The sequence below is a fragment of the Lissotriton vulgaris genome, chromosome 6 (assembly GCF_964263255.1).
Source record: "Lissotriton vulgaris chromosome 6, aLisVul1.2, whole genome shotgun sequence".
NCBI classification, from domain to species: Eukaryota; Metazoa; Chordata; class Amphibia; order Caudata; family Salamandridae; genus Lissotriton; species Lissotriton vulgaris.
Window position 1 is genome coordinate 222,010,925 of NC_141694.1, and position 12,345 is coordinate 222,023,269.

At 44.5% G+C, this 12,345-nt stretch overlaps 1 protein-coding gene across 3 annotated transcripts in view; it reads right to left on the reverse strand.

The window, feature by feature from the left end:
* Nucleotides 1-12,074, reverse strand: part of ATAD2B (ATPase family AAA domain containing 2B) — a 945,800-nt gene extending 933,726 nt beyond the window's left edge. For 2 of the 3 annotated variants that reach the window (XM_086926261.1, XM_086926260.1), the window contains exon 1: nucleotides 11,772-12,026. In XM_086926261.1, coding sequence (XP_086782387.1) covers nucleotides 11,772-11,894 — 123 coding nt within the window. In that variant the 5' untranslated portion in view covers nucleotides 11,895-12,026. Of the gene's footprint in view, nucleotides 1-11,771 lie in introns of all 3 variants that reach the window. The other variant, XM_086926259.1, reaches the window with a different exon arrangement.
* Nucleotides 12,075-12,345: the final 271 nt, after the last annotated feature.

The window sequence follows — 12,345 nt, forward strand, 5'->3', positions numbered from 1 at the left end:
GCTGGATCTTCCCGTTCCATCAGTCCGGCTAGCGGCACTCCTAAGGGTGGCCCTACCCAAGCCACCACTAATTCAGGAGTGCGAACTAATACCGGTTCAGATCAGGGGCTTGCTGCTACTATTAGGCCCACAAAACTCCAGGGACCTGCCCTTCACTTACCCCCGGACGCATGCCCTTATGTTTTAATCTTAGCAGGCGTACCACCACTTAAGGAGGGTCAAGGAGAGTCCTGGGTCCAACTGAATAACAAATGCATTGACTGGCTGTGTAAACATAAAGGGGTAGGTCATGATATCTCGAACGAAATCCTGTCAGCACGTCCAGTAAGCTGGGTTGGTCCCCTATTTAAGGATATTAACGGCGATTGCATCGTAATTAATTTTAGGCACCCTGGTACAGCTAAATATATACTTAGCAATAACAACATCTACTCTGGCCCATCTACTGTTATAACCCCTCTACCATTGGGTTACTTTTATAGGCCCCCACAGAGACCATTTAGCCAAGCTCCACCACCATTTCCATTATTCAATAGATACAGTGTACTATCTGAGCTGGGCACCTTGGACTGACGACCACCACCCATTCTTCCTGATATAGCAGTTAGTGATTACCTGAATGTAACTGATCCTGTGGAAGAATTGCCAATCTGTCCCAATTTATTGCTACTTAATGGGCCCAGAGTGCCTGTGTTACCATTTAATTATTTAACATCACCCAGGACACCATTACTTCCACCTCATCAGATGAACTGACCATTTTGAGTTTGAACATCGCGTGTCTTGACGCAAAAATGAAAATTAAGGAGTGGATAGATTGGGTTACTAGCTTTGATGTCCTACTGCTCCAGGAAACCTGGTGTACCAACCCCCTGCTCTTAGAAGAATATAGTTGTTATAACCAAATTGTACCCATTCCGGCCATGGGCCGACCTAGTGGGGGATTATCCATTTGGGTTAAGATTACGGCAGGAGTCAAAACTGAATCACTGGTCACTAATGATAAGAATTTTCAGGCATTGATATATACTAGCAGGATAAAGCTATGCCTAATTAATTTTTATAATAATGATTTCACAACTCATCCTAATGCTAATTTTATAATATTATTTGATTTTATAGATGAAATGGTTTGTCATAAATATGGTAAATTTGATGGTATTTGTATAGGAGGCGATTTTAATCCACTGATTCACCCAAGAACCCCTAGCTGCAAAAGAGGAGAAGAATTGCTCAACTATCTAGCCACACGTGACCTAGTTAATGTTATGGAGAAGGCAAACTCTAATGCTCATTGCACCATCAGGATTCAAGCAAGCCGGGCCGAAGACGGCTGAAATGCCAGAAACCGGTCTCCGGTAGCTTGTTTCCTTCCCAGTATAAGAATTGGCTTGGTAGTTTGGTCTGCCCTGTTCCCATGATGCACTGGGCCAGGGTCAGACTAATTTGCATATAGCCAAGTTCTGAGCTGGGATAGTGCAGTGAGCTAAAAAACGGCGATGGATCAAGCCCTGATCTTTGGACTGGGTAAGAGTGGTCTGCTTAATTCAGACACTCTGTTCATCACCACCCCCTTTTCTGAATCATTTTTGTCCACCATAAGCGTGGAAGGGTATACTCAGATGTGAGTCCCTAGCTCATTGCACCATCAGGATTCAAGCAAGCCGGGCCGAAGACGGCTGAAATGCCAGAAACCGGTCCCCGGTAGCTTGTTTCCTTCCCAGTATAAGAATTGGCTTGGCAGTTTGGTCTGCCCTGTTCCCATGAGGCACTGGGCCAGGGTCAGACTAATTTGCATATAGCCAAGTTCTGAGCTGGGATGGTGCAGTGAGCTAAAAAACGGTGATGGATCAAGCCCTGATCTTTGGACTGGTAAGAGTGGTCTGCTTAATTCAGACACTCTGTTCATCACCACCCCCTTTTCTGAATCATATTTGCACTAGTGGTCGCTCTCTTGTAAATACCATAGCCAATGATTTTGCATTGCTTTTAATTGTTGTGTATTTGTTTTTAAGTCTTGTATACTTTCTGAAATCACCATCTTTTCTTGATATTTGCATTTTATATAATGTACAACGATGGTTAATTAGGTCATCATTTATTGTTTTTTTAATGCCTGTCTTACTGTGTTTTATGGATGATTGTTGTGATTTACATGTACTTTTATGGATTTTTTTAAATCCGAATAAAGATCTTTGACTTGACTAAAGGTCCCATTCACCCCGCACAACAATTTGCAGCTCCACCCCCAGCCATCTACCAAAGGGCAGTGGTTCGGGAAGTCTAATCAGCAGCCTCTTGCTAAAAAAGTCTTGATTGAATTTTTAAAGGGAGCCCTGTCAACATCCTCCTCACAGCAGTGTCTGTATCGCCAACCTCGAGCCACCGGAATGTACGACAATACACTTCCACTGTCTGGGAAAGCTGTCCACACCCTCCATCTTGTGCCACTTCAAACCGGGGATATCCAAAACTAATCCCACTCTTTTTTGTATTTAACACTGTGAGCCAAACAGGAGGATGAACATCAGAAGACATTCCTTCATCCAGCATTTTGTGTTACATACCCATATATTTTCACACATTGATATGATCTTGAAATCAATGTTTCCTTACAGCACAGCCTAAAGCTCTCAATATTACCCCATTTATGCATCCAGCAATTACTTTTTGCTTCCAACCCCCTGAGCTGACCGGGCTGGAGCGGTGATCTAGCAGTATCCAAGAAGTAGACAGACTGGCAGATTCTTGTGCCTATTAAAAATAACTAATATATCACTGTCTTCACATACGCATAAAGTTGTGTCTTCCTACCATTTTGGATCCTCAAAATGCATGCTACCTCAAAAAACATTCTCTATATTCCTAAATAAGAGCATAAAAAACGAACCTTCACTTAAAGCTTCCAAATGTCAACTATCCATTTTTCTTTCAAAATGCCCTCTCCTTCCTTTCCATCCTCTGTAGGCCCCCTTTCTCTGAGCACAAACGAATCTAAGTGAAATATGAAAGGGTGTATAGGCACGGGACTCTACGGGGTCGCTGGTCAAGACTGATGAGCCATATAATTTAAAAAGCCAGGTTTCCAAGTTTTTCCTGAAAGCAAGCAGGTCAGTTTCCCTCTTTAAAGATAATGGGAGACTGTTCCAAAGATGGGAGATGCTGCCTATGAAGCTTCTCCCTTCCCAGTGAACTCTATTTGCTCTTGGAATGATCACGTTGGATGTTGATTCTGAACGAAGATGTGTGGGCGGGATGTACCAGTGAAAGTTTAGCTTGGAAAAATCAGGTGCTTCTCCATGAAGACCCCTGAAAGTAATACATACAGCTTTGAAATAATATGCGTTTATCTATGGGTAACCAATAAAGAAGCGGAAGAGCACCTCATACGGATTCTTTTTTTTTTTTGGTATGCCTAACAAAAGGCCTGCAGCAGAGTTCTGCTAAATCTGTAGCTTGTAAAGGCTTTTCTTTCTAATATTCACAAATAGTGCATTGGTGTAGTCTATTTTGGAAAATCCCAATGTGGAGACTACCGTTTTTTGCAAAGCTTTAGGTTTGAAAGGGATTTTTTTTTTTGTTAGTTTTATGGTAAAAAACAGGAGGCAGAGATAATTGACAGCTAGATGACCTTTGAAGGGCATGTTAATGCAAATACTACACCAAGGTTTTTTACCTACATAACCGGAGAAGGAAATTTGCCTCATTCAGAAGGCTACCAATCTTGGGACAAGAAGGAACGATATTTTCCAAAGAGCAGTACCTCGGTTTTACCAGAGGCAAACTTTAGACAGTTTTGGACCATCCATTTCTCAATCTCCTGCATGCAGCTATGAAAACGCCTTGCTGTATCTGTAGAGTTTAATGATACAGAAACCACTAATTGGGTATCATCGTTAAACGTGACTAAAGTGAACCTGAAAGATCTAATAAGTTTGGCCAAAGGGGCCACATACATATTGAAACGGGTTGGGCTAAGAGACGAGCCCTGGGGAACACAAAATGGGAGAGAAAAATAGGGGGAGTTTAAATTGTCTGCTGCAACAAACTATTCTGTCTGACAGGAGCGATTTAAGAAGGGCACCTTATACCAATGTCTGCAAGCCTGTTTAGTAGGATATCATAGTCTAGTGTTTAATGCTGCTGATAGGTCTAATAGGATCAGCATGGCACTGCCACGACCATCCAGCGCAAGTCTGATTTGTTCAGATACAATTACCAAAGCCAATTTCGTGCTATGGTGTTTCCCAAAATTGAATTGGCAAGGATCTAGATGGCTGTGGTCTTTGATAAAAGTGGTCAGCTGAGAGATGATGGTTTTTCAATTATTTTAGCAAGGGGGGTCGTCTCCAGAATGCCCAATAATTATTGGGGTCTGTGGGCTCTAGATTCGTGTTTTTTGAGCAGAGGGAAGATAGATGCTATCTTCCAAAGACTTGGAAATTGCCCTAGCTTGATCATTTCATTAAAAATTTCCGTTATGTAGCCTGAAATTGTTACTGATGCTAGATGTGTAATTTTGGGAGGGCATGGGTCTAAAGGGGATCCTGATTTAGTTTGCAAAAGAAGAGTTCTGATTTACTCAGGGGAGAGTTCAGAAAAGACAGTTAGGGTGGCCTTTGTTTCCCTTGGATTTGCTCCATATTTGGATGATTTTCAGAACTCTGGCACCAAGGAACTTGCAGCACATTCGGACAAGCAGATAATGAAGCGGGCTGTTCACTAGTACAGAAGCTGCACAGAAGGGACAGGGCAGTCAGATGGACACAGGGTGTGGTGACAAGGGTACTAAGCATCAAGTTGAAACGTCTAAGAGTAACCACTGTGGTTCCCAGGTAACTCCACAAGGGACAGCCTAAAGGGAATTAATCCGTTCCGAGATGTCACATGGCTGGGGAATGGTGGAAGTAGCCAAGAGGCATCCCAGACTTAATAAGGGATGTGATATAATTGTGGAACTCAAAGTGACGGCAGGCTAACTGCCCAAACATAACACCAACACCAATGTGTCTAGCCTACTGTTCAGTGAGGGTGATAGTTGCCCCAAGTTGTTCCGAGGATGGCCAGGATACTAGGCATGACTAAGTACTCAAATCCCACCCAACAGCCAAGGCTATATGGAACCTGGTGGGTGAATGGTAGCAAGTTGAATGGCATACGGGATACGAGCCCTAATCAGACTATGGTTGGTGAATGAGCAGCAGGCTTGTATAGAGTTATACCTGGAGTCTACAGTAACAGTGTCATTGCTCCTAAGGTGGATACCTTGTTCCCAGTATGATGCTATGGATAAGTGGATTTTAATTTATTTATTTAATGCGATTTTCTATAGCGCGAACATTACCCGAAGGTGTCCGAGCGCCTAACAAAAGAACCATTTGCGATACATAAGGACTTAGGATTACATGAGTTACATAAAAGATACAAACAGGAAAAAAAATTGCAAATATACAAGTTGTAAAGTCACACGGGGAAGAGAAACAAATAGGAAAAATTGGAAATGTACAAGTTGTAAAGTCACTCAAGGAAGAGATACAAATGGATAAACTCTAAGAATAACATAGAAATGGTAGGGAGTACAAAGGTCTACTACATATACTAGTGGTTAGAGTTATCTCTATATACATATATATACAAATAGTAGATTTTCTCAGGATTCCATTTTACCAGCGATTTGGCTTGGACAAGTATATATCCCATATTTACAGAGTGAAAAGTTGAAAGTTGAAAGGATTTGTAAAGCGCTCTGCTACCAAGCGGTTTCCTGGCGCTGGGGAATTGACAGGCGGGGAAGGGGGGGGGATCACCAGGAGATTACTGTGGGGAAAAGGCTTGGGCAAACAGATGGGTTTTGAGTGCTTTACGAAAGTAGAGGTATCTGGTAATGGACCTAATGGTCAGAGGGAGACTGTTCCAGAAACGGGGGGCAAGAGTGGAGAACCTAGTGCCACCCACTCTGGACTTTCGGAAGCGGGGGACACTAAGGAGAACCTGGGTTGAATAACGAAGGTTGCGACAAGGGAGATAGGGGGTAATCATGGAGTTTATGTAGACTGGGGCCGTGCAGGCACGGGCCATGAAAACCATGCAGCCCATCTTGAAGAGAGTTCTCTGCAAGATGGGGAGCCAATGAAGGGACTTAAGTAGGGGGTGGTATGATGGAACTTGGGGAGCTGATAGATGAGACGAGCTGCCTGATTCTGAATGGACTGAAGGCGCCGCAGTTCGTAGGCAGGGATGCCCACGTACCGGCAGTTCCCGTAGTCCAAACGGGAGAGAATCATTGCCAAAACAATAAGTTTAAGGGCATCTAGGGAGAAAAAACGAGAGATCTTACGGATAATTCTATGGGACAGAAAGCAGGACGAAACAACAGAGCTAATATGAGGACGCATGGAGAGGTCCTGGCTGATCTTGATTCCCAGGGTTTTGACTGAGGCAGAGGGAACCGGGGGGAAACAAGGATGGGGGGCCAAAAGGCGGGGTCCAGGGGCTGGTAAGGCCGCCAGTCAGCACCAGCTCCGTTTTGTCCGGATTAAGTTTAAGATGATTTTGATTCATCCAATCAGAAATAAAGATGAGTGTAGTTTGAAATTTAAGGACAGAATCTGGGGAGGAAGAGAGATCAAAAACAAGCTGGAGATCGTCTGCCTAATTAAATACAGAGACCTCCATGTTAAGCAGAGAAAGAATAAGGGGATAGATATAAAGATTGAAAAGGAGAGGGGAAAGGGAAGAGCCTTGGAGAACCCCACAGGACACCAGGCGGGTAGGGGCGCTAAAGCCCGAAAGTTGGACCGCCTGCGTCCGGCCTTGAAGAAATGAGGCGAGCCAAGCAAGAGCAGTCCCCCGGATGCCCGCTGCTCTGACACGGTCGAGAAGAATGGATTGGTCGACCGTGTCAAAAGCAGCGGACAGATCAAGAAGCACCAAGGCTTGGGGAGAGTTGGAATCTGCCTTGCTCTTCAGCTCGTCCAGGACAGAGAGGACCACAGATTCTGTTGAAAGAGCCGGACGAAAGCCCACTTGGTGGGAGGCCAGTAGATGGTTGTCCTCGATGTAAGCCGAGAGACTGGAAGTAATATGGCTCTCCAAAATCTTACCCAGGTAGGGGAGCAGAGATATGGGCCTAAAATTGGCCGTGAGAGTGGGGTCAGTACCGGGTTTTTTTTAGAATGGGGACAACTATAGCCGATTTGAAAGAGGCCGGGACTGTGCCCTGAGAGATGGAAGGGTTAAGAAGGGACAGGTGGGCGGTCAGGGCAACCGGAAAACAACTCCCTCAGGACATGTGCCTGGCCGCAGTAGGCAGGGGTCCTGACTTGACCTTTCTGAGCAGAGCAAGGAAGGATTCCTTGGGAATAAGTGAAAAATGGTCAAGGGAAGGAAAAGGCGGGGGGAGAGGACGGAAAGGGAGAGAATGACAGGGGGATGTTTCGTTTAATATTAGCGATTTTCTCAAAAAAAAATTCATTGAGAGAATGGCAAAGAGCTTGGGAGGGGACTGGATTGGGATTAGCTCTGTCAGATGCAGCTAAATTGTGGACGATGGAGAAGATCTCCTTGGGTTTATTAGCCGCCGATATGATCTTCCCAGTAAAGTATTCCGTTTTGGCTAAGAGAATAGCTTTCTTATAGTTGTGGAGAAGAGACCTATATCGGGCCCTCAGAGAAGGACAGTAATAGCACCTCCACTGACGCTCTGACTGTCTAAGAGCCAGTTTGAGAGTTTTGAGATCGCTGGAAAACCATTTGTTAGCTTCGTGGAGGCGGCAAGACCTGACCCTCCTGAGGGGAGCGACCAAGTCGCAAGAAGTGGACAGCCAGCTGTTAACGAAGTGCACTTGGAGGTCAAGGGCAGTTCCGGGCTGATACGTTCTTAGGCAGGGGGACTTGTCAATAACTCCAAGATCAATGGAAAAGGAGATGAGCGAATGGTCCGACCAGGTGCAAGGAAGGATAATAGGAGAAAGAATGGTCTGACTAGCTGACCAAATCTGGTCGAGAGTGTGATCATGCACGTGGGTAGGGGCATGAATATGAGAAGTGAGAAAAGAGAAATAAAAATTAAAAATAAATAAAAAGGGCAAGAGAGCGGTATGTGGGGGAGAAGAGTTGGAGGCTGAGATTGGTGAGAGGAGAGGGGGGCCCTGAGGGGGAGAAAGATAAGGCAGTCCAGCGTAAGAGAAATGTCTGAAGGTCAGCAGGATGGAATCCAAGGGACCAAAGGAAAGGACAAGAATCAACAAAATGGCGTACCCGGGTCATGGGCATCGATGGAAACCATCTCAACATGGCAAGATGCGCCCAGGGCAAGAGCGACAACATGAGAGTGTCCCAAAATGGTAGGGCGCACACGTGTTCCAGTCCAAAAGTTACGAGGGCCAAGTCCAAAGAAAACCAGGGAGCCGACCCAAAGGAGGAAGAACAAGAGGGGAAAAGGAGCCAGACAGTCAAAAGGAGGAGAATCTTCAGTATTTGCACCTCCTTTCACCACTGCTGCACACACATGATTCCTTCTCTAAATCCTCCCATACTCCTATACTGGGCACCACTGTCCACCCGTGTCATTAGCTGGAGGGGTGTTAAAACAAATCCCCAGGTCTCCACCAAGCTTCCATGCTCGACAAAAAGCTGATGTCTATCTTGGCTCTCCCATGGGGGCGTTAGGGGCTTCATCATATGTAGAGGGTGAGCGCTGTAATTAAAATCCTCTCCCGGTCGTGTAATCTTTCCCACCCGTCCGCTGTGGTCACGGGGCCCCATCCACACACTGCGGTCGGGCCACACAGGCGGATGGAGAAACTCAAGTGGGATAAAGAAAATACTCAAAAGGTTGTGCTTGCTGAGGAATCACCTTATAGGCCAAGGGCCATTGAAGGCTGTGCTCACAAAAGCATAACCAACACTATAGTAGACTGCAAAGAAGAGGACATCCCTCAGAAGATGATTTTGTGTCCTCCCTCTCGCTGACAATGTGTACTAGTCACCAGTAAACTCTATAATAAATAATGTGCCAACACAGCCCATACCCCGCCCCAAGTGCCCGCCTTTCACGCGACCTTTTCATCCACACCAATATTTTTTTTTCCCACCATACAAAGTTTTCCAGGATACGAGACTTTCCCCTTACAACCTCATTATGTTTGCCTAGAGCCAGGAACACCATAGTCCACTCTCTTTGAGAAATGCTGGAGACTTCTGTGCCTCAACAGCCACTCTTCACCTATTCATCTTCTGAAAGGATCCAGTCCAAGACCAAGACGACAGATCTTATATTGATCACATTTCATCTACCTCCATAATGTTTCTCGCTCACTGTTTATTTATTCTTCTTGAGAAAATATTCCATAGTGCCCCATATTATCCACTCCTGCCCACACATTCAGATGCAAAATGTTCGGATCACAGTACACAGCCCACAACAAATTCCACACACTTACTTTAACATTTGCTCAACATTACGATTTCCCTGTCTCACTCAAATTATCTGATATAGAGAATGACCATTTTCCCCAGGTTGTTGTTGTTGCCAGAATGTTTAGGACAGAAGACATCCACCTTTTCCAAATGTCTCCTTAAACACATGCTCATAGGGAAACTTTATGAGACAGTATAATGTTCTGCCGTTTTCTTTTCTGATGTCATACTTGCAAACCCTTCCTTATTCCACTCATTAACATTATTTTGCAAATCCATGAAGTGTTAACTTGCTATTATAACCTATACTTGCCTATGCTGACGCGCTTTTTGTTATTTACATTTTGCTGCTGATCGCATCAATCTCCTGTCCCATTTCTCCTCGGAAGATAATCTTTGTCTATACCTGTAAATGAACTTAACATCAATCCTACTAACCTTATTACTGGCCCTTTTATCTATGTAGGACGCTCAACCTTGAAGGTCTAGCTATGCACCATTCAAAGTTCTATCTTAAATAGGACAAGTGCATCTATATTAAATATGGCATATCTGATGCTTTTCAAGTGCACTCAGTTTAAGGCTGATATTATGGATAATTATTCTTCCCATTATAACGGACTTGCTAAATAATAATCCACATTTGTAAAGCGCGAACAATCACCCGTTACGGTCTCTAGGCGCTGGGGCCGTCGGGAAGATTAAGCAAGCTATTGCCCAGAGTCACATGGTGCTGGGCTAATCTGCCGCCGGCCCTGGGGATCGAACCGTGATCCACAGATTCCGGAGTCAGTCGCCCTGGCCGCGGCGCCACATCTAAATAGGAATCTTGGAGTAATTAACTCCTTCACACAACCTCTAGATCTACTCTATTTCTGACCTGATAGTTTAATATACTCTCTGTGCACTCTATACATTACCACAATGTTTAACGTGACTTGCAGCTGTAATCACAGTCCGTACATTATGTATTTATTTATTCTTGTTCAAGACACATCAACTCTTTGTTAAACAGTACTTATAACACGATTTGTAATCGTAGCTGGTCCTACTTTAATTAACTATCAATGTTTGCACGCCTTGTACTTATCCACATACCACACTGTTTGATGTAAATTTTAACTTGTCTACCAATGTTAACCAATTCCCTTATGTTCCAATCTTTCTGATTTGATGTACATATTGTGAAAATGTACGCATAAGATAATCACCTCTCTCTGTACATTAGTTATATCCTTTTTATTTTGTAATTAGTCAACACATCTCTCACTATAATACTGCAATACATTGTACAATGCATTGAACCCCAAGCGGTTCGAGTAGGAGCTATAGAAAACAGTACATAAATACGCAAGTGTGCAAATGGATGGGTTTAGGATTAGGGGACATTAAAAAAAAAATTATATATATATATATATAGATCGAACGATATAAATACATACACATAGTGTTTATCCTGAAAAGCCAGTAAAGACGTTGTGGCTGGGGTGCCCCTATGCCATGACTAAGTGGGGACGGTATGACTTTAGAGAAGTTGGGTAGTGGTTACTGTAAAAGCTTGTTTAAGGTTACTGTTCTATATGGTTAACCTTGCATAGGCATACTGCATTTGTGCTTGGTTGGAAATGTTGCTGTATTTACAATTCTAAACCTGTTGAGTCTCCGAGAAGGATTGAACAAGTTGCTTACAATTATCCCATAGATGTCAATGTTTGGAGTTATCTATTACGATGATTTCTTCAATTATATGGAGTTTTTTAAGTTGGAGGGTAAGAAAACAAATTTTAAGTGGAAGGGGCACAAAAATATGAGGCTGCGTCGAGAGTTATAGCAAAGAAGTTGGGTGGCAGTTTAGTTTGGGGAAGGTCGTTAATGACGATGGGACATGTTTGGGTCTCTTAGAGATTCTGGTTCTTGGTTAGAGTGGGGCTGCTAAATAAAGGCTTGGCCGCTTTTTTTGGCTGGAGGTTTTTTGGCATATGCTTTGAAAGTTTATTTTGGTTCAGTTCTGTTGTGGGATAGTTTCGGGATTAAGCCCCTTTTTGTAGGATTTTTTTTTTATTAAAGATTATTCCATTCCTCTAGGAGCGCGTGAATTGGTAAAGATGCAAGACTTAGTTGCCGGTTGGGGTTGCAAAGAACGGTTACCGGTGGGTGCAGAGTCCAGTGGGGTGCAGTCCCAGACACAGCCACAGTTGGCGCTGGCCCGCCTCCCTCTAGCTGCACGGGGCAGTGTGTACACACACACAGACAGATGACAACCTAGAACCTGTGTGTGCTGCTGTTTGCAGAGTCCAGGCGCCTCCCTTCCCACTACTCCTATCCCAACAGAACCCCTGTCCCCGGCTGACCTGCTCTGCAGCGGCCTCACTGCGGGCACCCCTGCCGGAGCGAGTCCTAGAAGAGATAAAGTGAGCGGGCTCTGCGGCGGGGGTTGCGGTGTTGCTGCGAAGGGAGCGCCGGGTGTTCACCATACTGCCGGCGCGGGTTACGCTAAATGCCGGGGCCTCTCACTGCCCGGGATCTCTCAGCGCCATTCCTCTTTCTCTCAGGCTGCTGTCAAGCGGCGCTGCCACTGGGGGTCGCTACAGCCAGTACTGCGGGCCGGCCGTTACACTCTCTCTATTGGCAGAAGCAGAGGTTTCCGCAAACACAAAGGCTCAGCCACTAGACCAGAGACATAGAAGAGCGGACAACGCTGGCGATTACATATGGTAGCAGCGGCCATCTTAACAATTCCGCTTTGAAGCTGCTTGGGAGGTTGAAAAGTTACAACTAATGAGTTGTACAAAAATAAACAGAGCCGGGATACTTCGCTTTAAAATACTTTTTTTTGTTACTCCGTACACATTGCGCTCTTCAAACGCAAATCAGATTTTTGTAGTGTTTTAAAATACGCTTCTGATAGTGACATTGTTTATCAAA